This window comes from Alligator mississippiensis, chromosome 1, assembly GCF_030867095.1.
Source record: "Alligator mississippiensis isolate rAllMis1 chromosome 1, rAllMis1, whole genome shotgun sequence".
Classification (NCBI taxonomy): domain Eukaryota; kingdom Metazoa; phylum Chordata; order Crocodylia; family Alligatoridae; genus Alligator; species Alligator mississippiensis.
This window is the reverse complement of record NC_081824.1, coordinates 266,640,759-266,667,438: the sequence shown is the minus strand read 5'-3', so window position 1 is coordinate 266,667,438 and position 26,680 is coordinate 266,640,759. Positions and strand designations below refer to the sequence as shown.

The following is a 26,680-nucleotide window of genomic DNA, read 5'->3' as shown; positions in this document are numbered from 1 at the left end:
TGCAGAACAGTGGGGAGCTAGTTGCTGGGAAGCTCAGGGTGAGCCAGGATGCCTGAGCGTGCAGTGCAGCAGGGGTTGTGAGGTGTACACAGTGTATTGGGAGCAGCAAGGGATGGCCCAGGAGCATGGTACAGTAGGAGGGGCAGTGTGGCCTCTGCTGGTGCAGCCTCTGCTAGTGTGGCCCAAGGTACTTGTGGCCCATAGTCATTTAGTAATTGGATAGCCCTGATGATTAGGCAACCCCCTGCATGAGTGCCAGACCATGGCATGCAAAGGCATTTTGCTTGGCCCACACACCTCAGGGAAGGGCCTGGGACTGTGCTGCCACAACAAGGATTGGGTCCCTTGTGGTTCCCCTGCCATCTGCCTCGGCATGCCAGCATCTTACAAGTTGAGGATGCAGGTGCTTTTGGCACTGCCAAAAAACGTTACCAATCCCTGGATTAGGCCAACAAAATGGATGATATGTAGTGAGTAATTCAGGGGCCTGTGCTCTTTAAATGTGAGGGTTAAATAAATGGTGAAAGTTTTTTGGTTTGTTTCAGACCATCAGACTATAAGTTGAGTGAGGCATGAGTCTTGCAGAGGGTGAGGAGGGACCAGCATGTAAGCATAAAATTAAAAATAGATATTATGCCTTTATGTATGGAAAAGAGTGAAAGCAGCATGGAACATTCCTTAACCTCTTTATCATTAGTATTTCAGCAGTTTTAAGATTAGGATTTAGTAAGTAGCTTTAGTGAACAGAGTTTATTTCATTGTACTCTGCAGAAGTAGTTCTCCACTTCTGCTCTCTTGTCTTCTTACCCTTTAGCTTTAATTTGTTTTACAGGGTTAGCACTTAGTAGGTTCCTTAAATCACTTGGAAGGTGATTAAATCTAAAGGACAATGTGTTATAAATGAATCTTTATATTCGCTGGAAGGAAGGGAAAGGAAATGCAGCTTCAGACGACAATTTTCTACATCCGTATGGTCTCTCAAGTGAAAATTCTTGAAAAAAGGAAGAAAGGTGTAGTGTAGGGACGGAGATAAATGATTCATCCCTGAGGTATTCAAAACGGAAATGGACTGTGATCTAACATTGGGTACATCTGTAGTATTATCGTTTGTCCCCTCCCCCCAGGTAACACAAGTAAGCAATTTCTAAATATATATCTTAAAGCAGAGGTTCCCAGCCTTTTTTTTGCTGCAACCCTAAATTGAGCACCAATAGGACCTCCCAACCTGGTGCCGTGGGGGCTTCTGGGAGTGGAGTGTGGCAGTGGGGGAGTCACCATTGCCCCCTTTGTGTGCAGAGGCCCCATCCCGCCCGCCCGCTGCTCCCAGGCTGTGTGTGCATGAGTGTGTGTGTGTGTGTGTGTGTGGGCCCTTCATGACCCTACTAAGGACCCCCCACGGCCCTGATTTGGGTTGCGCCCCTTGGTTGGGAACCAGTGTTAGAAGACTTTAATTAGTATAGAAAATGCTAGTGACATAGTGTTAACACCTGTGCTTTAATTTCACATGGAGGAGGGACACTCCCTGTCTCTTCTCTTCTTTTCTGTATCAGTCAGGTGCTCCCACTTCCCCTTGAACCTTTATGCTTCCCTTTTCCTTGTTCCACTGGTACTGGTAATCAACTCATCTCCTCCCCATCTAGTTAATTCTGTTCCTTTGATTACCCAGAGGAGTTTATTTCCTTTACATCTCTAAAGGGGTAGATATATTTCCTACAGTTCTGTTTTGTTTGAGGCAAAGAAATAGGTAATTTAAAAAAACCTGCTGTTTGATCAATTTATCCTAGTGTCTACTGCTTCCATTTCAAGGCCAGAAGAGCAGTAATAAATATTGAACATTGAAAAGAAGTTGGCATACAGAGCATTTTATTTAATAAAAGCTAATATCTAATCTTTGCAGACCTGTTGGCTCTTCGCTTCTCTCTTATCAGTCATTGTGTCATTTGTGTTCAGCGGACTATTCTCTTTGCTAGCTCAGTTAAAACTTATTAGCTGCTTCTTTCTTTTAACACCAGGAACTTCAAATTCTTTTTGTGCTGAGGGTTATATTTTTAGATGCCATGGGCTGGGACTGTGAACTTGTAGGTTACGTCTCTGCGTCTACATGTGCAGCCCTATTAGGCTGCATGAAACTAATTTACTCCACCACAGGTTGGTACTTGTAAATACAAGTACTGTCCTGCTGCAGAGTTTTTTAGCATGCAGCAGTGCGCATGTCGACAAGGACTGGGTTGGCTGGAGCACAAGGGTGCTTGAGCTGGGTTGAGCTAGGTTGACACTGAGCTGGGTTGGAGCAGCCCTGGGCTGGCAAGCTGACCTCCTGGGCAGACTGAGTGCCCAGGTTCCCTGCCAGCTGGGGCTGCTCTGACCCATCTTGACATGCTGCAGTCTAGGGTGTACATGCAGATGTAGTGCCCAGGAGCAATAAACTCTGGAGTTCATTGCTTTGCTTTAATAGGTATGTGTCGATAAGCCCATATGCTGTAGTAGTTTTTGATATATAGACATAACTAACCATATGGGCATCTCTGGAAAATTGTATAGGATCATAGGAAAGTAGGGTTGGAAAGAAAGGTTATCCAGTCCAGTCCCTGGCTCAAAACAGGATCATTCCTCAATATATTAACAGCGAATTGTCTGTTCAGGTTGCTCTTCAACGTTTCCAGGGATGGAGATTCCACAACTTCTCTAGGTAATCTGTTCCAATGCTAGATCACCCTCATAGTCAGCAAGTTCCTCCTAATCTCCAACCTAAATTTACTCTGCCACAGTTTGAATCTGTTGCTTCTAGTCCTGTTCCCTGTGGCCACAGAGAAAAGCCTCTTTCCATCCCCTTTGTAATCATCTTTCAGGTATTTGAAAACTGATATCAAATCCCCCCCCCCGGTCTTCTCTTCTCTAGACTAAATAACTCCAGTTCTTTCAGCCTTTCCTCATAAGTCGTGCCTCCCAGGCTCCAAATAATTTTTATTGCTTTTCGTTGGACTTTTCCCAGTCTATCCCCATTGTTTTGAAGTGTGGAATCCAAAACTGGACTTCAGGTGAGGCCTCACTAGTGCAGAATAGAACGGGAGAACCGAGCATCATTTCCTTTGATTTGCAGGTGTCACTCTTGTTAAGGCCAACAGTATACTGGGTTGTTTTTTTGCAACAAAACACCCTGCGTTCCTATTTATCTTATAGTATCCTTTAATGCCTAGGTTTTTCTCTTCAGTACTGCAACCTAACCAATCATTCCACAGTCTGTATTGCAGCTTTTGATTTTTTGCAATGTCAGTATTAATATTGGTCTTGTACAGACATTCATTTTCTCCTTAGTGAGTCGCTGCTTTTGGGATTGTACAGATGTTCAGAATTGTTCTTGCAGAGTAAAAATGACTGCTCTAGGAGAAAAATGACCAGGGAACAACCAGGGTTAAATCACTCCCAGCAGAGTTTCTCCTTGGAAAGTGAATATCTGTATGTGCATATTTGTCGTTATTTCTGTCCTTTACATGCTTCTTCATTCTCTGTTTCTCTCTTTCTCCCATTCTTGTTTTCATAACCAACTTCTCTATCGTTTTTTTCTTGTTCTGTTCCCTCACACTTTCTATTTTTATTTTTGCTGATGCCTTCTTTTTTTGCAGCGTATAATTTTTTTTCCTCTTGTGCTTTTTTCATTACCATTTTTTTTTTTTGTCAAGAGTAATAGTAGCATTCTTCACCTACAAGGATCTGTGATGGAAAATAACTAACATCCTAGACAATTTCATTTTTTGCAACAGGGCTGGTTGCATGAAATTCTTCTATTTTGACCACACTCTTTAGTTACTATAGCTGAGGGGTCAGGCTGTTGTAATGTTATTACATATGTGAGCTTATTCATTACATTGTTCATTGTAGATGACTGAGATCCATGACACCTAGAATGATGAATGCCTATGTGTTGAGAAAAATTATAGCATTACTATTTTAAATGTATTTAATTTGTCTTTGAAAATTATATTTATCGAAAATTATATTCTATAATGGAGGCCCCAAATAGATTTGAAACTTAAAATTTTATCTTTACAAAATAAAGTAGCCAAATTATTGTATTTTCATATTGTAATAAAATAAAATAAAAAAAAATACCTTTTGGACTCAGGATGGAATAAGACATTCTCACCCCAAAGATGATAGTTTTGATATGTTGTTTACATTTTTAGAAGAAGGGTTTAGAATGAAAATGCTTTCTTGGCCTGAATTCGAGTCACTCTTAAGGCATGTCAGCATCCTTTCTGATCTTTCTGTTTTTGAGTACAGTTCATAAATTTCATAGACATTAGGGCTGAAAGGGACCTTGGAAGATCATCGAGTTCAGCCCCCTGCTGACGGGGCAGGAAGTCAGCTGAGGTCATAGGATCCCAGCAAGATAAGCATCCAATTTTCTCGTGAAGGCGTTCAGTGTGGGTGCTTGAACACTTTGCAATCTTGCTTACACAGCGTTAACAATATTTTATATATGGAAAAACTAACAAGGAAATAGTGCTACATGCTTCTAACCTGATTCCTTACCCCAATGAGGATTTCTTCTCTGGAACCATCCCTCTTTCTGCAGGAGAGGCCTGGGAGGATTTCCTCAATGTTATGCAAGGTGTGTTTTTTCACAAGGGTCTGGAAAAGTATGGGTCTTCAGTGTACAGGTGATGCAGGATTTGTGTAACTTGAAGATACAGTAATGAATACTTTATAACATTTCCTTCCTAACTAAAATTCAGAGTACCCCAGGCATTCTGGAGAGCAAGGCAGAGTGTGTGTGTGTGTGTGTGTGTGTGTGTGTGTGTAAGTAACTAGGCACTGTATAACCTCCTGGAAGTTTCCTCTTGTCCGATGGCTGCCCTAGAATTCCATTGTCGCCTGTGAAAGGGAGCAATTCAGAGGCTAGAAAAGTAAAATGTATGTTGAAAGTCCTAAATCTGGAAAACACTTTAACCAAATGACTATTCCTCATTGAAGGCTACTATCTTTAATCACTTACTAAAGTTTAGGTTTCTATTTTCCAGTTATTTGCACACGTAAACAGAATCATTATTTTAAAATTATTCCTGTTAATGTAAACCGATAATGGGATTGTATTGCTTTTGGTGTGTGGCTTGAAGTAATGAGATGCAACAACATTTATGTATGTATGAAGAGTGTTATAGAATATACAAGTATCAAGAGAGATGCCTACATAAATTAAAGAAGATTCCTGTATCAAATAATTCCATAAAATGGCACAACTTCTTCATATTTTCCAGTGTTAGAATACTTTTTCCAAGTCCATAGAAATATTATCATATTAAAATTCTATGCAGGCTTTTTATTTCATTTGTAGAATTTGTCTGAAGAACATACGTGAAAATGCATTTTTTTTCCAGTCATGTATGTCATGTCATTCCTGGTTAATGTAGTAGAGGCTGAAGATTCAATGAAAAGCACTGTCCTTTTCTGTTGCTATCAAATGCCTATGCATGCATTTAATAAAATATTTGCATGCAAGCCACATCCGCTACGTGTGCAGGTGGCTAGTCATGGAAGAGCATACTGCACAAAGTGAGGATAGGAATGAAAATCAGGTCTCTGAACGTACGTTAGCATCCTATATATTTTAAGATAGTTTAAGCAGTTCATATGTATGTATTTTGGGGTGTTTTATTTCTTGCATGAATTTTTCCTAAACTAACTGCAATTTTATTTACATATGTTCTACAGGTGAATACAATTTGCTGGAATGATACAGGAGAATATATTTTATCAGGTTCAGATGACACCAACCTGGTTATTAGTAACCCCTACAGCAGAAAGGTAAGTTTTCTTTGCAGATAATTGCTTTTTTACCAGTAAGAGTAAGTACTTGTAATAAAATTAATAAAAATGAATTATTCTTGAACATCTTATACATTTTCAGTATCATAGAATTATCTTTGCAGACTTCTAGAAGATGTTTCTGTGCTCTTTTAAGGATCTCTGCTTATGCTTTATAGGAGGTAGGCATTGCCCAGCTGAGGGCCACACAGACCGCTTGTCCAGAGTACAGAATGTTGTTCTTATGGTAGTTTACATAAATTGGAGTCAGTTTCAGCTGCTGTCACCTTTATCATGAGCATGTATCCCATGTTTTATTTATTTCAGTTTAGTTTACCATACTTCCCTCTAATCTGCATATTATAAATGTGTAAAATTCATAGTACATAATGCAAATCACACTGTGGACAGCTCATATGTGAGAGAGTATCAGCACTGATTCTTCTATACCTATAGGAGGGGTGGCCATAGTTACTGTCCCTGGGAGCCACATCCGATCCTCCACCAAAGTTCAAGGGTGGGGGAAGTGGTGGGGTACATGCCTCCTCCCCCCCATGTTGTGCAAGACCAGTGGCTCCCAGATGAGCAGTGCACAGTAGCAAGAGCCATCCCCCTCCCCACCAGGCTAGCCATGGCTCTGTCCCGCATCCACCTCACCCTGGCTGGACAACACTTGCCCCAGCCCCACTCCTCCCTCATTGCAGGGGCCTTGATCTGTCCCCACTATGCTCCTTCCCTCCCTGCCCTCCCTTCCACCACACCAGACTTACCAGCTGCCCGCAGCTTTCCAAACTGCCAGGCTAGTATTGGAAATTGGATCAGTATCGACCAATATGCCTCCTTAAAAATCAGCTCTTGGTACCCAAAAATCTCTATCGGTGCACCCCTAGTATGTTTCAAAATTACTTTAACCTTGTGTTCTAGTATAATGTGACCATGTTCAAATCTAGACTCAGTAATGTGGGAAAAGACCTGAAATTTCCATACTAATGAAATTAATTAGATGAAATGTGGCCAAGTGTTGCATTTTTAAGATTTAGGCATGGATTGGATAAGGTGGTCAAAGTGATTTGTATTAAATTTATTTCTGTAGAAGTGTGAATCCTCATAGATGATAGTACAATTTTATCACTATTAACTATCAGGAACCTTTCCTGGCTCAGCCTGATAAGTGCGACTGTGTGCACTTCCATGTCACTTGTGAGGTAGATGTTACCCCCATTTGACATTGATTGGTTAAAGTGGGACAAAGAATGTCCAGGGCCACACCGCACATTAGTAGCAGGGCCAAAATTAAGGACTCTGTTTTTAGTTGCCAGTCCTGTAGTTGTACCATGCCCTTCCCTGTTATTAAGTACTAGTGCTTGCTAATCTTAAAGACAGTGCTCCAGTTTTTGCTCAGTGCAATGTACTGGAATGCTGTTTCTAGCTGCATCATTAATATCAGAGTTCCTTTCATTTGGTAGTGTCCCAGTTTAAAGTAGAAATCTGATATTTAACATACCACTGCAGTGTGGTGAGGAGAAATATTTTTTAACCAAGAAATGTAAGAGAGATCTTTTCTGGTCTGTCAGCTGTGGTACTCCAGAGGAGCTAAAGTCTAATTATATACAGCAAGTTAATTCAGTAGCTTTTCTAGGAGTAGCAGGATTCTTGTAGTGTATACTGTAGTGGTCACCAACTGGGGGATCCCGATTGACAGGTTGATCCCAGATCCTCTTTGGGTCAGTCCTGGGCTGGGGGAGAGCTTGGCGCTTGTGCATGCACACACCTGTTGCCTCCAGCCCCAACAGGTCAATCTGTCAGGAAGGAAAGGGGCGGGGGCCACATCAAGGCCCTCATGGTGAGTGACTGACTGCACGGCCCAGCCAGGAGCAGGGAAAGGTAAGTGGGGTCCCAGCCTAGCTGAGTGGTGGGAGGATTGGAGCCTGGGGATGGAGGCAGCTGCCGCTGTGCCTCAGGTCCCACTGCAGCTGGCCATGTTGGGGTGCGGCTCAGCTCGGCAGCGGGGACTCGAGTGGGGACAGCCCTGGCCCAGCTGGGTCTGGGAAGATCAGGTCATGGGTGAGGGCAGGCTCCTCTTGCTGGGTGCACCCCCGCGGAGGCCCCAGAGGCCTGTGCTCCCCCACTTGTGCTCAGGGTGCAGCAGGCAGCCCTCAGCAACAGCTGCCTCATCCCGAGCACAGGTTGGGGAGCATGGGCCCCCAAGGTCTCTGCTGGGATGTGCCCAGCAGTGGGAGGCTGCCCCCCCCCAAACACACCTGAACCAGCTAGCCAGGCTCTGACCCTCCCCCAGCCCAGCCCAGCCCAGCCAGGGTCCTGTTCACCTAGTGGCAGGGGGCATGGTGGGGTCATAGCTGGTAGAAGGGTGGGATAATGGGGCTTAGCCCCCCCACATGCCGGGCAGTGGGTAGGGCCGCAAGGCAGCCCGGCCGTGGGCTTCTGGTGGCTGCAGCAGTGGTGGGGAGGGGCGCGTGCAGTGGTGAGGGGGAGAGCGGACCGGGGCAGGCCCTGCACAGCCGGGGTGGGCACAGGACAGAGCCATGAGTGGCTTGTCTGGGGAGTGGAGGGGGGTGAGGGGGGCAGGCACACAGCCCAGGAGGGCACGGGGGCCTGTGCCCCTGGATCTGCATGCGGGATGGGGCAGGGCAGCACGTGGCAGCACTGGGAGGCAGCGGGGTGGCTACAGCAAATTTTCAGGTGCCTACAGCTCTCCCTGTAGCCTTGCTCCCGCCACTGCTGCTGCCTGGCCCCAGAACCGAGCCATGTGGCTGAATTGCCAAACAGTGCGCAGGCCCGGTCCCAGCCTGCCCTGCTCCGCCCCGCATGCAGATCCGGGGGCATGTGTCCCCCCCATGCCTTCCTGGGCTGGGCCCTGTGCCGCTCAGACTGTCCTGCACCCACCCTGGCTGTGCAGGGCCTGCTTCTGTTCCACTCCTTCACTCACGGCTGGGGGGTGAGCGGGGGGCAGATCGAGGCCTCAGTGGTGAGGGAGGGAGCAGGGCACAGGCAGGAGCAGGGGCTGGGGAAAGGGGGGAAAAGCAGAGGCCTGGAGGGCATGTGGCCCCTGGGCCTCCAATTGTCCCACCACCTGGCCAAGCCAGGCCCACTCATCTCAGCCCCTGCTCCTACCTGTGCCCCGCTCCCTCCCTCACCTCTGGGGCCTTGATCTGCCCTGACCCCCTGTCATGCTCTTTCCCTGACCCTCACCCCTTCCCCCACAGACTTACCTGCACCCCCAAATAATTTTTTCTCCCTCTGCCTCAATCTGTCCCCCTCTTCCCTCCTCCACAAACTGACCTGCAAGGGCAGGAGGCTGTGGTGGTGGCTGTGCAGGGTAGATCTTGGGTTGCTTTTTAATTCAAAAAGTGATCTACCCAAAAAGGTTGGAGACCACTGCTATACTGCATACTGCATCTCTTCTGTAAAGAACTGTTAATGGTCTAGCAGACAAGTTACTCTCTGGAACTTCTCTTAGTCCCCAGGTTCCATCACATTATACCAGTGTTCCAGCCCACCTCTTATTTCAGAGAGGAAAAACAAATGCTTTAGAGACACTTGGCAGTTAAGAGAGAGGTGGGTGATATTCAGTTGGGAGGCACAGGGCCTTGAATGGTCAAGTTGGGGGCCAGGTATGCTTCTTTTGAAGAGCTTTAATAGAAACATGGTTATTGGCAGGGGTCCTGGTTTTCTCCGATAAATAAAGAATCCACAATTTTTGGTTTAAAAAAGTAACCCAAAATCCACATATTTCCATTATTAAAATGAAACACCGTTTATATACAGATGTATATATAAGTGGTGTTTCATTTTAATCATGGAAAATGTGGATTTTTGGGTTACTTTTTTAAACCAAAAATTGGTTATTGGTAGGGGTAGACATGACTGCTACCACCTAACTGTCCTTCCCACCATATAGATTGAATCTTGACCTTTGAAGATCATCTTTCCTTTACTACTACTGGTGTCAGTATGATGACTCCCAATCAGTCTGGGATCTTTTGTGATGAAATACAGGCAGTTCAGTTATGGAGGAAGATATCTTTGGAACAGACTTCAGGGGGAGTAGGGAAGAATTTCCCAAAGCCAAAGAAGTATTAACAGGGGACTTGGTGAATGAACAATTTTGTGGCAGAGCAGGATACATTCTTGTAATTTAATCTGCAAGATTTATTATGTATTAATTTAAGGGTTAGTCTTTTTAAACAGTGTGTTTACATACTATTGCTCTAATTAATGCTGAAGATTCCTTTTATTATTAAAAGATAAGATATGTTAAATTTTATTTTATGTATAGCCAGTTGTACAGTTTCATCTCCTTTCTTTGGAGATTTTATATAGCAACAGATGAAAATGGGAGAGGTTTTTTATGTTTAAAATGCAATAAGACAGAAACAGGAGAACAGTTAAGGAAAGTTAAGTTTACAACTTAATTTTTTAAGCTGACTAGATTTTGTATTGATGTTGAGTCTTTTGATCGAGTGGTGTATAAATAGACTGAAAACCAGTACTACATGTCTACATTGTAGAATGGAAATGTAATCCTAGCAGGGGTACATGGACCTGAGGTAGTTTTCATTTAGCTAGTGAAGGTAATAATATTGGAGAAGACATAGCAGCTTGACCAGGGTGGATAAAAATTGATTTTTTTTTTATTTTTATTTTTTAAAGACAAAATCAGATTAAAAAAATGTAATCTGATTTTTTAAAATTTAGGTTTAAATTGTAATTAAGCTTTCCTTTTTAGAAATAAATCAGTTTAAAATAAACTTTGAATTTAATATAGCATAGGCTAAGATATATATTTGCTTCTCTCTCTCTCTTTATATATCTATAGATAGATAGATATCTATCTATCTATCTATAGATATATCTACATAGAGATAGATATAGATATATCTATATATCTATAGATATTCGCATATATATATTCACTTCTCAGACTCTTGAAGGCTCAGATCAAGTTTAATTTATTAAAAAATTTTCAACTAAAATATGTTCAGTCATTGAGCCTTTACTAAAAGCTCTGAGTTGGACTGCTTTTATTCTATATAAAATGAGGGGGAAACATCTAAATGAGGTCGAGGGATTCAGAATTTATATTACTGGATGCAAAGGATCAGCAAAATCATCACAGATATTGGAACGCCCTGGCCTCTGACTCCAGTAGACACCATCATACATACTCCTTGATCAAGATTACCTACTGGGCCCACCTATTTGAACAGGGTATCAAACTCCTGTTTTGTTCTTTCTGCCTGAGCTCTGATTAGCTCAGTTCTCAAATTGTGAATATTTATGATTCTACACCCATAGTAGAAGGTTATTCTCCAGCTCATGGAAGAACAACCATCTGCTCGGCATGTACCAGCCCCCTGGTTTTGAATGTTTCTAGGTACTTCAGTTAAATGGCCTTTCTTTGCATGTGTACAGAAATGTAAACATTAACTTCTCAAGTGCTCTATCCATGTCTCTAAACTAAAGTACTGTAGTGCACTAAGGGCAGGGGGTTACAATAGCAGAAATCATGGACTGCTAGCAGGGGAGGGTGAAGGGTATGATGGGTTATATCACAGGGAGAAGGAGTCTTGATTTGCTGTCAATTTCTTGTGTGGAATAAGGAGAGGGAGGAGAGTAAGGAACAGTGTGTGCAACAGAAAGAGCCAACACCAAGACAAGGAAAAGGAACAACGTTCCATGGAGCATGGACTAGCTTGGATTTCACCACCTGGAAAATGGAGGAAAAAACTGCCATGGTTGCAGGTTACAAAAAAGCCCTGTTTGGGAATATTTTGAAGAAGCTCCTGTGCCACTGGAAGAAAAGGGAACACATGGCGAATGTAAATAGTGCAATAAAGAGATGCAAGGCCTGGTAGCTCAAATGAAGAAACATTATGAAAAATGCTTCTCAGAAGGCAGTGAACTTGAAGATGGTGATTGTGACGTGTCTGAGCCATCTAGATCAATTGGTTAGTAAACTTACTATTTTTTGAACCATTCTGATGGATTGCCTATCATATTTTGCAATGCTAGTAAATTATAAGTTTGACAATAATGTTAACTTATTTTGGGTGGATTACAGATTTCAAAATGTTTATGTACCAAAATTAAATGGACATGCTAGTTTGTGGAAGTATTAGTCCATTATACATTTTTAATATTACCCCTGCACTTCTGAAATGAGGTTTATTGATCAGTATAAGCAAACATACAATCCTTACGTAAAGTTATCCTGTGCAGAATAAAGTTTTAATAAGAATTTATGAATTTAATAATGTAATTTTTCAAACTATTGTATATTGACAAAGAAAAGGATTTAAATAGGACCTTTTATGATTTATTGAATATTTTCCCTATAGAATTGGGTTTGGAAAAAATTATAATTTAAACACTAGTTAAAAAACATCTACTGTAGAAGGGATCTTTCATTTATAATCCTTTTACAGTAATGCACTGAGTAATACTGAGCATGAGTCATTTTCTCCACATCTTGTTTCAGGGTCCAGTTTAGATGTAAGAAGTTATGAACATCCATGATCTGCAATGCCTGCAACTTCAGAATCACCTACTGATACTACCAACAATACTGTAACTAAACATACTTCAGACAGTAAATTATGTGTATCCAAAAAATAAACTTTCTTCACTATCAAGTAAAACTGTAGATGAGTTTCATAATCAAGACTGGAAAAGTCCAGCAAGACAACATAGATAAAAAGAGAGTTCTGTTTATTTATTCAACAAATACTCCCTTTCATCTTGTTCAGAACAAACATTTCACTGACATGGCTTAGTAATTATGACCAGGTTACACTCCACCCTTTCAGAACAGATACTGCTGGAAGGCATCTGGATACATTGTATGAGAGAGAAATTGAAGTGTGCAAAAAACATTGAAGGGAAAAGTGTTAATTTGATGGATAGAGTAATATACACAATGATCCAGTAATATGTACTTGTATGACAACAGAAGACATGATTGTTGATCTGGCAGACAATTGATACGTCAGGAAAGGCCCATACTGCAGAAGACTTAAAAGAAGCAGCAGTAAAAGATAGAATAAACTGGGCTTGTCTACACGTTCATTAATGCAACTGTAATTATGGTGCATTAAGTTAGTACCTGTAAATGGTACTAAAATGTAACTACTTCAGGAATAAGGAAAATGCTGTTGAAATTGCAAAACCTTTCCATAACAGCCAGTTTGCTTTAGCTTTACTGAAGAGAGCTGGGGGATCCACGCTAATTCTCCCCCAAGATATATAATGGAATTCATTGGTTGATTGCTTTAAGCTATTTATTAAGAACTGACTTATTCTGATGACTGTCTGTGAAGAAAGTCATGACCAAGCTGATGGAAGTATCACAGCTGGAGTAATCAACATTGGACTGAAGAGAAATGTGGAAGATATGCTGAATACACCAAAACCTATTTCCATAGCCTTGAACAAACTACAGAAAGATTGCTGCTGAAATTTGGAAAGAACTTAAAAAAACATTAAAGCAAGAAATGCCCAACAGCAAAGTTGAATTGCAGGTAGTAAGGAAGTAGATGGATCAAGCACTTACTCCACTTCATTTTCTTACCAGTATTCTTAACACAAATTACCAGGGTAGATAACTAACGGCCTAAGAGGAAAATGTTGGTATGACATGGGCTCTGTTACCTTTTTCGTGTCCTTGTGTGACAAGGTATTTACCAGAATTCTCAGATTTGTTGGAATCTGACAGGGCTGTGCTGTGAGCTCTTCTGCTATAGCCTCACACCTGCAACCTCTGGGCTGCCAACTGTTCATCTTAGTACCTATGCCACCCCCCACTAATCTCCCATCAATCATCCATAATAAATTTCAGGGCTAGAGAGGAACCATTCAAGGAGTATACGTTTGCTGAGGATGTTCTAAAGTCACACCTGGTTCCAGGTGTTTTGCACCAGTTCGATGAATTTGCTAAAGTTCTAAATCAGCTTTTACCAGAAGTAGCTTCTTCTGCAGGTGCAGAAAGAATGTTTTCTTCGTTTGGACTGGTTCATTCGAAGCTGAGAGATTGGGAATTGAAAAAGCAGGAAAGCTTGTTTTTCACTTCCAGCATATTAATAAAAAGGGGAAGGAGGATGAGATTTATGAGTTCTAAAAACTTGAAAGAAAAGGGGATACACATTTTCAAAACAGCCTAGGTAAAAAAAAAATTAAAAAACCACTTCCATTTTAAAGCACATTAGGCAAGCATGTAGGTTGTAGCTGTGTTGGTCTAAGGACATAGGCAGACAAGGTTCTTGTCTACCATTAAGCAAGTGGGCACTTAAGCTCAAAGGACTTTCACTTAGGCATTTTAGAAAAATTTCCCTAGGGTAATCTAAAATAATTGGTTTAATCCAATAACCACGTCATACCTATAATGCTATAATAGTTAATACTAGCATTTAATAAATTAGTGGTGAATGTGCCCCATGTTTTGATTTATTTTTATAGGTTGTTTAATAAATCTGAAGTGTTGGTTTTGTGTGTTTAATTAAATATGGCGGTGTCGGTTGTAGCCGTGTTGGTGTAAGGAAGTAGGCAGACAAGGTTCTCTGGGTGAATCTGATATCTTTTATTAGACCAACTTAAATAGTTGGAAAAAACATTTTTAAGCAAGCTTTCAGGTTCAAAAACCCTTCATTAGGCTGAGGAAGTTTCTGCAGTTGGTGTGTTCTCTTCCCGGATGGAATGAAAAGTAAAGAAGCCAGAGGCTGAGCTGGTATGCATACAAGATAGGCAGTCAGTGAAGATGTAGATTGAGGAGTCAGAAGACAGGCTGGCTGGTGGGGAGAGAAGGGGGATGAATAGTGATGAGGTACCTGGGGAGTTGGATGTCAGGCAGGTTATAATGTGTCATAAATCCAGTGTCTATATTTAGTCCATGATTTTGTGGCTTTTGCCCCTTTGATCCTTTTTTCCCCCCACTACTTGTCTTCCTGCAATTAAAGCTGATACACAAAAGTTTTTCAGTGTCATTTCTTGCTAAGATTCACAGGTGCAAAGCCATTAGAGCCACATTAATTCAGGCAGTGGATAAAAAATATGCTAAGGAACCTAGGTGTTGCAGGTAGTGCCGAAGAGTACAACATGAATACTACTTCTTTCCTTTGAGCTTTGTACATGCAGAAATGTCAAACTAAAGTGTGGAAAGGGAGGGGATTCTTCTCTAGTTTCAAATCATAATGTAGGTGGTAGTAATGTACAGTATGCTAGGCAGTTTACAGACATAGGAGAGTTTAAAAAGATAAAGATTTTCGTTTTTCCTTTTGGTATCCACAGTAGCTTCTCTGCCTAGCCATTTTTTAACATATTGACTATTTGTGTTTCTTAACTACTTCAGTGTCCTAAAACTTGGCTAATTATCGCTTTGTATCCTAGTGTGTTCTGGGTTTTTTAACTGCATACATTAAAAGATCATTCTAATTAATTACGGCAAAATAAGAAATAATATTAACTTGTTAGCTGTAGTGCTGTCTTTTCCACCTGTTAGTCTCTTCTATTTACCATTAAGAAACATTCTTGAGACTGATGGCAGAATGACAGCCCAATTATTGTTTTAGCTCCCTCCCTTGAGTCAACAGAGATACAACTCTGATTCCCTACTCCATCCCCATTCGTGTTTATTCTTGTTCTAAATGTATGTGATATCATTATCCAAACTCTGAGAAAGATCCGTGATGTCAGTTTTGCATGGGCAGGCTGCTAAGGGGTACTTAACTCTTAGATACTGGAGTCTTCATAGGATACCACCCCAAGAACTGATAATAGGTAATGCATTTCTCCAGTTGTTCCAGAAAGTCATCCTGACTTCTCTTCTTATCCCTTGTCTGCATCGTCACCTCAATTCAACTGCCATTTCAAAATTAGCATCAAAGCTTCTTAACTTTTTCTGTCACTCTGTATAGGCATCTTTCTTAATTCCTCTGTTGTGCTGGTAGTGTTGGTGACAAGTCTTTGCCCTGCCTGCATTAACATTTAGTGTGTGCTACAGCTTTTGGAAGTTCAGTAATAGGAAATTTCAAGAAAGACGATATATAGAAGTGCCTTACCCCCCAGGCCCTTTTCTTACATAGGCTGTGTTAGGCCTTGCTTTGCTGCTTAGCTGGCTGAAAGGCAGTTGGCTTATTCTAGTGCACAATTATAGCTCTCCAAAAAGTCTTACTTTTTTCTTTTTTGCAATGAGAAGTGCTACAGAACCATAATACAGGAAGCTGCTGCTGTTCCCTGTAGTGTGAATCTGTTTCTTTTCCATTGTTTCCAGCTCAAACCCTGCAATGGGAGCAGAGTACCACTAGGATCCATGGGATGTGCCTGCCTGTTGGAGGGAGTGGGAAAATAAATGTTGTGAATGGAATGAGGTGGAGCGGAATTGTCTTGTGGGAATTTGATGGAACAGACTTTGTTTTCTTGTTTAAAAAGACTGTCCACAGTGCAACAATAAGCAGGGTTTAAGTTATGGAGTGTTAAAATATAAGAAGAGAAACCTGGAAATAGGAAGAGTTTCTTCAAAGAGAACAGGAGCACTATTAAAAACTTATTCCATTCCAGGACTCTACATCTAGCTAATGATGAGGATTTGTAGTCTTTAGAATGAACACACTATTTAATTGCCCCCTTTGTGAACTATCCAGTGATTAAATAATTTGAATAAAATCATTAGTTTATCTGTATCCAGGGAGGCTTAGTAACCTTTATACTTTTAAAATGTACTATGCTGATCATCCTTTCAGTTAAAGTATGCTCATACTGGATTTTTTTGTGGTCAATGACTCCGCTTGGTCACTCTTTTTCCTCTTTTTCATGTCTCTTATCTGTCACTATTGCTCTCTAATGATTCATTATCACTTCTTAGAATGGCTGCCGATTCATGTTCTGGCATCAGATTTCTAGAAATATGAATCCTAGTTCTTTCACAAAATACGTTTGTGCAATGGCCCTCCAAGTCTAATTTTTCAGGCCATTTTGCAAAAGAGTGCCTATGTCTTTATATCTGTTATTTCCTTGCAGAGTTCTGTGGGTAGCTAGCTATGTATATTACTAGTACTTGTACTCCTGGCACTATATCATGGGATAATAAATTAAAAGTTTTGTTTTTTTTCCATGCATTACTATTTGCTTTGAAAATATTAGCCTAATACAAGCTTTTCTTCTTTCCTTTCTAGGTTTTAACAACCATCCGCTCAGGACACAGAGCTAATATTTTTAGTGCAAAATTCTTACCATGCACCAATGACAAACAGATTGTGTCCTGTTCTGGAGATGGAGTAATTTTTTATACTAACGTTGAGCAAGATGCCGAGACCAACAGGCAGTGCCAGTATACGTGCCACTATGGAACTACCTATGAGGTATTGCAATATCACTTCTGCTTGAAAGTCCAAGGTCTCTTTAATATTTGGAAAATAGAAGTTTGTTGTTGGTGCTAACCAAGATTTCAGTCAGACAATGACAGCTTTATTTCTATGCTTCACTGTTATATATACTAATTTTCCTTTGCTTGTAGCTTTCAAAAGTTGTTTATGGTCTTTGCTTTAGTACTGAAATATGTTACCTTAATGAAGGATTCTCAGAAGTTAAGTATTGGTATCATTAAGGCTGCTTTTCCTGCATAGTGAAATATCTAGCAGTATGCATATGCTTGTACTGTATAAAGGGATCTCACCTCAATATCAAGCCCGCAAATTATTTGTTTTCTTTGTTAAGGAAGAGGGAAATACAAACTTTTTATTGAGCTGTAGGTGGTCTGGTGCAGAGGAAGGTAATCTATGGTAGGTTTATGCTGTCAGTGGAATAAGGGCAGACTCGTACTTATTTTTCAAAACTTTAAATTTCTGGACTTCTAAGCCTTTTCTCATAAACATAAACTTTACCAAAAATTTCCTAACTTTTTTTACATTTTTTAGCTTGAAGTTTTTGTCTGTCTTTGCAGACTTTGAGCATTTCATAGTGAAATTTCTGTGTGTAGAAATAATCTTCAGTGTTCCTTAGTAATACCCTATTTACCTGCATACCGCGTGCACCCTTCTCTAAAAATCAGCCCTCCAAACTTAGGGTGCATGTCTTAAATGGGAAAGCTGATTTTTCTTTGCTAGAACAGAAGCATTGAGACAATGCTTCAAGATGGCTGCCAGGCTTCCCCTTTGCCAGGGAGGGAGGGGAACAAGTTCAGCCTTCAGGGTTTACCCTTCCATAGTCCCAGCTGCAGTTAGGATCCCCTGCAGTCAACATTCAGCAATGATTAGAAAAACTTCTTTTTCTTCATTCTGACTTCCCAAAACCACAGGTGTGTCTTATCTGGGGGCATGTGAGAAAATATCCACCTTTATTTATTATGTAAAGAAAGTAAGCTTGACTGTTAAGGTTATTTATAACTCAATGGGAAAGCTAGTGGGTAAACTCAAAACTGCATTAAACTAGGAGTCACACACGGTTCACTAGACAGATTGCTTCTTTTGTGTTCTAGGCCACTGGTAGAAGTTAAAAAAGGTGGTGTGGGGTCTAATGTGTAATCCCAACAATTGCGCTTTTGCTCTGTGATGCAGCCATGCACACAAGAGCACTGGCCACATGTTCAGTTAAAGGTGTGATGGAAATCAGCGACAAAGTTACTATACATATTTTCTTCAATAACTTTGTCACTTATTGCTGGTTTCATCACACCATTCATGAAATGAATGTGTGGCCAGGTTACTACTTAAGGTGTGATTAATCAGTTAATCATGTCTTAAGTGTAACATGTATCAGGGTCATTAGTGACATAGCCCATATACTATGTTTTACAAAGGTTGTTGAAAATGTAATTTTCATCTTGGGGTTGCTAATGTTCTGTATTATATTTTCAAATAATTATGTGAATGATCTAACTCTGAATTTCTAACATAAGTTTTGGTAAGTCCGTTGCTTTTTATAAAGAGTGGACAGAAGAATCATACAATTTCCATTTCCTTTGGGGGTTTTTTTTAATGTTAATATGTTTGGTTTGTGTACGTTTAAAGGAACATGTCTAAAGAGCTCTCAGAATTAATTTCTTGTTATGTGGTAAAAATAAAGTCCTTAACAGTGTATGTCTGTATCCACTTAAACGACGTGTCAGGAACAGTTGCTAGCCACAGGATAATGATTCCTTAAGGGGAATGCAGGGCCACCTAAGGAGCTCATTTTATATTTGTACACATCCTTGGTCTCTGGATGCTGCTTCAGGTCAATAGTTCAGATATTGTTTGTTGGATTTGCTGAAGATCATTCTAGATCTCTTCTTATTTAGTGTTTATTTTTTTTAAAGGTGTATTTTTATTTTAACCCAGAAGGTATTGTTTCCCTTAAGCAACATTAATCTTTTGATTGAGAGAGATAAGGACTTACTCTTTTTAAACTGCATCGAATCTCAGCACATTCGCTATAAGATGTTTGTGGCTTTTTTTATCTAGCTCCTGACTGGATAGCGTGAGGTTTTTTTTATCCTAATTTCACTCCATTGTATGCCAGAGGATAGTATAACCTGTTGTTGCAACTTCTTTTTTTAATAAGACTATCTGATGATTGAAACAGCAGTTACTAAATGTCGCATCTCCTGGATAATACAATTTACTTCTGAGCAATAGGATGCATACTGTAATACCAGGTTCTGATTCTCCCATGGTAGAGGATGTTAGCAGTAACAATGCTGTCTGTCTATTTTGTTAACTCATGAGCGTTATTGGGTAATATAACTTTTCTATATAGAAAAGGTTGGGTTTTTTTCCTTTGCAAGAGAGAACAAGATGGTTGAAGATTATTCTAGGAGAAAAAAGGATGGTCAAGCACTAAACTAAGAAATCTAGGGCAGGGAGCCTGCCCCTTGGATGTAAATTTGCAGGCATGTACTTACAGGTGCAGAAGCAATTCAGCACCACATTCAGCCAGTGATCAGAGAAATTGTGGGATGCAGAAAGTGTCAGAAGAAAACAGTTTAAAGAATTACTTATGAATTTGGCAGAGATGATTCTCCTGGAAAACTGAACCAGCCTAATCATCCTGTATCAATTAGCAAAATACTCCAAATCTGGTTCAAGTACCTCATTCAATAGCACAAAAACTTCACCAGTCAGTATTGTAAGTCTTTCTTGAGTTCTGGTTTTCTAGTACGCAGGGGTTTTTAGGTCTGATGTGTTTCTGGAGTCTTTGATTTTGAAATTTATATCTTCATTATGTGATCATGCCAGCCATTTTGTTCAGAAAATGATTCTCAACCAGGGTGCCATCTATAGTGTTAAAAAATGCTGATGTGTTGGGCGCATCCCCCCTCCCTCCCCCCCAGCCCTCTATGTATAGAGAGAGGAATCAATTAGTTGTGCAATGCTTTATTGGTATATTTACAGTGTTAAAGCAATTTGGAAGCCTACCAGTGTCTCTATCTTCTTGATAAAATACATTCTAAATACCAATATGTCTTGATGTTTGCTTTTGGTTTTCTTCACACACAATGGGTGTGTGATGGGGGGATGTGGCATTTGCAGGAAACGGGTAGGAAGAGGTGAGGGAGGCAGGGGGGTGTGTGTGTGTGTGTGTGTGTGTGTGTGTGTGTGGAGGGATGTGGGTTTGTGTGTGGGTAGGTATGAGGCAATTGCTGGGGGGACTGAGGATGTGGGGGATCTTGTGGTGGGGCTGCTCAGGAGGGGTGGGCCCCATGGCCCCCATAGAGTGCAGCTCCCCCCTCCCCCCCAGCGCACAGCCCATAAATTACCTTTTGCAGGAGCAGCGGGAGTGGGCACTCTGAGGCTGCTGCTGCCAACTCTAGGGAACCGCGTGCCGAGCCTAGTCGTGTCCTGTGGCCCTACGGGACTGGCCAGCCTGGGCAACACAAGCGGCCCCAGGGCTGACAGGACCCAGCTGGGCTGGGTGCACTGTCCCTGCACACCGTGCCGAGTCCTGCGCTGCCTGCCCCTCTGTGCCTGCAGGGAGGTGGTGCACGGTGGGACCTGGCCCAGCCTGGTGTATCTCACTAGTCTGGCTTTGCACCAGAGCGGATTGCATGGCTCCAGGAACCGTGCGACCTGCTTTGGTGCAAAGCTGGACTAATGAGCTGGGCTGGGTCCTGCTGCGCGCCGCTAGCTTCACCACAGCTGCTTCGGCCCCCCCCTCTCCACGTGGGCTACTATGTCCCCAGCCCCACACACCGGGGGGCAGCGCCCCCCCCTCCACTCCCCCCCTTGACATCCCCCTCCACTCCCCATAGCCCCCAACAGCTCCTGACACCCCTCCAACACCCCCCTGCCACTCCTCACACCCACTCACTCCCACCCACACCCATAACCCCCACCCCATGTCCATAACTTACTTTTGACAACGCTGGGGCAGCAGAATCACTACGGAGATGCTCTGCCCAGAAATCAGATCATCTCTCCTGGAGGACTGACTCCCTGCTGGCTCCAGGCACAGTCTGGGACTGTGCCTTGCCCCACTGTCCTGTGGAGCAGTTTTTTTGGACCCCTGGATGTGTCTGATTTTGTCCCTGCACTGCAAACTTGCAGCGTGGTGAACGTTTTATCATTCCCGCGTGTGCCTCTTGACCTATCTCAAAGGGGTTTGAGATGGGGCAAGAGGCACGTGCATGTTCATCCGGACACGCCCCCTGTGGTCTTTTTAAGCTCTTTGGAATAGAATTGTTCTATTATTTTTCTATGGTAAAAAATGAGTGAAAATTTAAGAGCTGGCATATTTTTGAGGGGTGCTTCAAGTTTGAAAAGTTAGAGGATGACTGTCTTAAAGAGCAAATAAATGGCATTCCTTTTTCACTCTCACCGAGGATCATGTTCGCAATATTTTGGTTAAGTAGTATGGATCCTATAAAAAATAAATATTCTAAACACCATGAATTTTTCCATCATGAATTATTATTTAGGTACATCTATATAGTAGGAAGAATTAATCAGCACATATCTGAATGATGCAAGTTTCAACTAACTTGTCAGTTGTACTCAAATGTTGAAACACATGCTGTTGCATGGTACAGCAAGAGTTGATTTTTTTAGATTCCTGAAACATGAAAGCAAAGGGTAAGTTGGAGGTAGTACAGTGGAACGAAGAATTTCACTAGGTTGAATTCATGTATTGTAAGTTAGTTAGAAACAATATTGCTTAAACACATTTTTGACTGTGGGGAGAAAATGTGTTAAAGCTGCATGACTGTTTTTCAACTGTATTTAACTGCCTCCTCATATTAAATATAGAATTTGACTCACTGGATTCTTTAAATAACAAAAGCTAACATAATTTGGCCTCTGTTAGTAGTCCTAAATTAAATGGCCAACTAGATTTTAACTGGCCTTGAGCTTACATTATGAAGCTTGTAGTAATTTCAGATCATGACTTACACCAAATAAAAATAAGGCAGCTCAATTAATTTGCAAGGAGTATAATTTTTTTGTGAGACAACGTAAGGGAGAAGGGAGTTATGGACTATTTTAAAAACAGTAGGAGAGAGGGGAAGAGATTCACAATATGGGTTCTGGGAGTATTTGTAGTTATGTCAGGGAATTTAAAAATGATGAATTAGTCACTCTCGGGTACTTGACTTTGCTGCTATTCACATAAATTCTGTTTAAAAAGAGAGAATGTACTTATAAAGATAATTCTTACCTTTGTGTTCCATTTTTTTTATTGGTAAATCTTTTTTAAATTTAGAATTGAAACACAGCAGGGTCAATACACTAACATTCAGTTACCAGTGTTGAGGTTCATGTTTATAGAGGTAGTCACAGGGTATCAGAGCTGGTGATGTTTATATTAAAAAGTGCATTTTGTGTGTGTGTGCATGTGTAACCCCAAAATATTGATACCTACAAATTGCAATATTATAAAATAATGAAAACTACTAAATAGCTGTTGAAATAAATGCACATAGTGTATTTTTCCTGAATTATTATTGCTTTTGCCTGGTGTTGTTCATTTAGGGCATTAACCCCATAGGATGAGGCTCAGCAACATACAACCCATGGGTCAGATCCGGCCCACAGCCAGTGGAGCCAGCCTGTAGAGCCTGAGGACTTTGCATATGCCTGTGCCAGGGCTCAGCAGTGAGGAGGTGCACTGGTACCAGTCATCTTCTAGCTGTGCCTTCCCTTCCCTTCCCCTTGGTTTGGGAGCAGATGCAGCTTCCAGCCAGTGGGGAGCTGGGCTGGGTCCAGACAGCTGTGTTCATACTGTTGCAGCTTCCTCTCTCCCTTCCCACATCTGCCTCTCAGCTGCAGTTCAGCTGCCTGGCCCAGAGTGGATGCAGAGAAAGCCACCTAACCTGCTTTCAGGTATTCTGGCCTGCAGCTTGAAATGGTTGCCAGGTGTGGCCAGAAGTGATTTTTTCCACTGACTTTGGTAAAAGCAGGATTGCCAGTCTGATTTCAGTATTTTGCAGTAGCTGCTCTTTTCAGTAGGCTGAAAGGTAAATTTTGATATGCCTGACTTGTTATGAAGTGGTAGCTATTTGTTAAAGGCATCTGAAAACCTAATAGGAAGGGTGGTGCAGTCCAACAAAGATATGGAAAGAATCTAGTGAATTTAATAGCAGTTCTAGGCTTTGGAAACTTTAGAAAAATGAAGTAACTTTGGATACTTAATTCTGTGTAAATTTAGTATCTTGAAAAATACTGCAAGAAAATATATATATGTATGTAAAAAATGCTGCTGTTATTACCATATTCTTAGGAAATTATAGTAATTCTGTGATCAAAAATGGTGTAATGCTACTATTAAAGAAAAGTGCAGAGAGTAATAATTAATGAATTGAAGGGTGAGGATTAAAAATAGACCTCACTTTGTTACTGTTCAAAGGGGGATTATTTTCCAAGTAAAAGACCAACTTGAATTGGAGGAGCAGTACCAGTGAATGTACTTAACATAATAGTGTGGACTTAATGGACTTAATAGTGTGGACAATTCTGCATTACTAGGTATTTTGATTTATTAAAATGTCAGCTTGTTGCATAATAGAAAATAAACTGCACTTGAGTTTTATTTACAGTTAAAATGGTAATTATTTAATTGAAAATAATGTGCAACTCAGCTATCAAATGAAAATGGAAGTGTTGTTTAGCTTGTTTCAGCTCCTTCATGACTGGATTTTTAAAAAATATATAATTAAAACACTGCTGAAAATGCAATATTTCATTTACTTTTGATTATTTTCATAGAAATCTTCATCACAGCTAAGAATCAGTGCTTATTCTTGCTCACAAGTACTGAAAACTTGGAAATAAACTTTATATTGTTTCAAGAAAAAATAATGTTTCTGATTTTTTTTTCTTTTTTTTTTTTTTATTACAGATTATGACAGTACCAAATGATCCCTATACTTTCCTCTCTTGTGGTGAGGATGGCACTGTAAGGTGGTTTGATACTCGAATCAAGACAAGTTGCACAAAAGAAGATTGCAAAGATGTAAGAATTGCATGTTCTAATAGCAGTGACCCAAATATGTGACCACATTCTGAACATTCAGAATGTGAACCCCATCAATATCATGTGAGCTGTGTTTTAGATTTTAAAGTCTCCTAATGAGCTGACTAAATCACATAGTAACAGAAGTTAGTTTTGGTGGTGCAGGTGCATCTGTGATGTATCTGTGATGGTCTGGGAGATGTGCAAGTGGCAAGGATTTCTGTGGGTGATATCTTTTATTGGGCCAACTGCATTGTTGGACTCGACTTAGAGTGCACTGCATTTGAAAGCTTGTCTATCTCTGCAGCGTTTTAAGATATTATGATGCATCAAACCTGATTCAGTTTACTTCAGACTTGGTCGAAAAATTCTGCCTCTAAACTCACCAATTTTGAGGGTATTATGACTTTTGTGGAGTATAGGGGTGGTGTTGAAAATTGAGTTTCTAAATGGAAACTCCGCTAAAATGTTAAATAATTGATCAGTCTTTGTCTTACTGTAATAACATAGAAAAAAGGTGGAGTAGTGAATATATAAGATCACCTTAATTGGAGGTGTAGCACCCTAGAAAGTGCTAATTTTGTCCATAGTGTTTGTGTTCCAGAAAAACTTTTGGCCCTGAACACGATAAACTGATCTCGGAACATGGATTATGCACGTTGTACCGTTTATTTCTCTCCCTCTTCTTGTCTGTATTTTTCACAGCATATCTTTTTAGGTTTTAGTTATGTTTGGTCCCTAAGCTTGTTACATTATTGTTGCTATAAGAAATTCTACTATCCAATTATCTGTCCATAAATCAAATCTATTCTAAACCTTTTAAATTAGCTTAGATAGGTGCTGTCTATTTTGTGGTTCTTGCTGTCCACCTCCTGGTCTCTCCTTCTGTACAATAAAATTTGAATAGAACAGTTTGTATTTCTGCACTGTTACACCTTCCATTGTTGGGTTGAATGTGATTTCATACTGTTTTGCTCTCTGATCATTTTCATTCTCTGCTCTTCCCTTGTAGCATGTTCTTGCCATCTATCTTTCCATGGCCAGATCTTGATTTTTGCAGCAATCTTGCAGCCCCTTCTCTAGAAATTTTTGGGTAGAATTATACTTCACATGGTATGGGGATATTAAATGCCTTTTTTTTGTTTTATTCCAGGATATTTTAATAAACTGCCGGCGTGCTGCCACTTCTGTAGCCATCTGTCCACCAATACCATATTACCTTGCTGTAGGCTGCTCTGATAGCTCAGTAAGAATATATGATCGGCGAATGCTTGGCACGAGAGCAACAGGTAGGAAATGCACATGAAATAAATAACCTTTTCTAACATCAGGAAGAGGTAGTTAGCCATCCCTCCTCCCCCCCCCCCCCGCTTAACATTAGACCATTTGGGTTGCTGTAGTTTTTTTAAAAGCCGGCTTTTTTATAGTTTTTCTGTATTATGTCAGCATTCTTGCAATAATAAATCCTATGTTAGGGCACCAAAAAAGTAATTACTACAGCCTGCAGGGAAAGGATTTGAAAGATTACTTGAAGTCTGCAAAGAAACTCTCTTCCTTAGGTGGCCTAAGAGCTTCTGAAGGTTTAGTGCAGCACCATGGAGTTTGTGTCTTTTAGCCTTATTTGGGAATGTGCAGCCACCTGATGATTTCAGCAGACAACACTCCGTCTTGATTTATGTAATTTCTACATAGATCTATGAAGGTGCAGCATTGCATGCCTGCACTTGTAGATCATGTGGTGCTCATACCTGTACTAAACTAGAGAGCTCAGTAAAGTACAAATAGGATGCAACCGTTTCAGCCCAGCTTTGGATGTCTTTAATCCATTATTGTCTTTTACGCAAAGGGATCTCGTGAGTTCTGTAGAATCTTGTAGAAAGTATTTATTCTTCCAGTAGTTCTCACTCCATACCACTTCTTGTCTAAAGTTATTACACAGTGTCTAAGGTAAGATGGTAGATTAAATGATCTGTTGTATTTACTACAATATAAAACAACCCTCCCTCTCCATTCAGCATGGGGAAAAAAGCCCCTTGTCTGACATTTACATATGAAGTGGAGTGGGGGAGCAGGCAGCTGCTGCAGCTCCAACTCTGGTCATGAGCCTGGGTTGAAACAGTGAGACCCACAGCAGTCTCTTGCCCCCTCTCCACTTCCTTTCTGCAGCTTCTGTCTTCCTACCCACCCTCTTTCCTTCCCCTCACTGTCAGGTGCAGCTTGGCTCTGCTGGGGCTGGGGTTTCTCCTTGGGCAGGGAGCACATGGAAACGCCTTCCCTTGCACAGCCAATCAGCAGTGCCAACACTGCTGCACTGCCTGCCTGGCCAAACATTAGCACCAGCACTGCTGCATGGTAAGGTAAGGGCTGAGCTTCCATGTGCTGTGGGGGAAGGAGGGAGAAGAGGTGGTGTGTGGGTGGGGATGGGCAGAGGCACTGGGGATAG

The 26,680-nt window shown here is 41.1% G+C and overlaps 1 protein-coding gene across 7 annotated transcripts in view; it reads left to right on the top strand.

Moving 5' to 3' along the window:
- The window catches only part of DCAF6 (DDB1 and CUL4 associated factor 6), a 148,441-nt gene that overhangs the window by 35,550 nt on the left and 86,211 nt on the right, over window positions 1-26,680 (top strand). For all 7 annotated transcript variants that reach the window (XM_059720595.1, XM_019476156.2, XM_019476157.2 and 4 more), the window contains exons 3-6: window positions 5,713-5,805; window positions 16,989-17,174; window positions 24,124-24,237; window positions 25,391-25,526. In XM_059720595.1, the coding sequence (XP_059576578.1) occupies window positions 24,127-24,237; window positions 25,391-25,526 (247 nt within the window). In that variant the 5' untranslated portion in view covers window positions 5,713-5,805; window positions 16,989-17,174; window positions 24,124-24,126. The remainder of the gene's footprint in view (window positions 1-5,712; window positions 5,806-16,988; window positions 17,175-24,123; window positions 24,238-25,390; window positions 25,527-26,680) is intronic.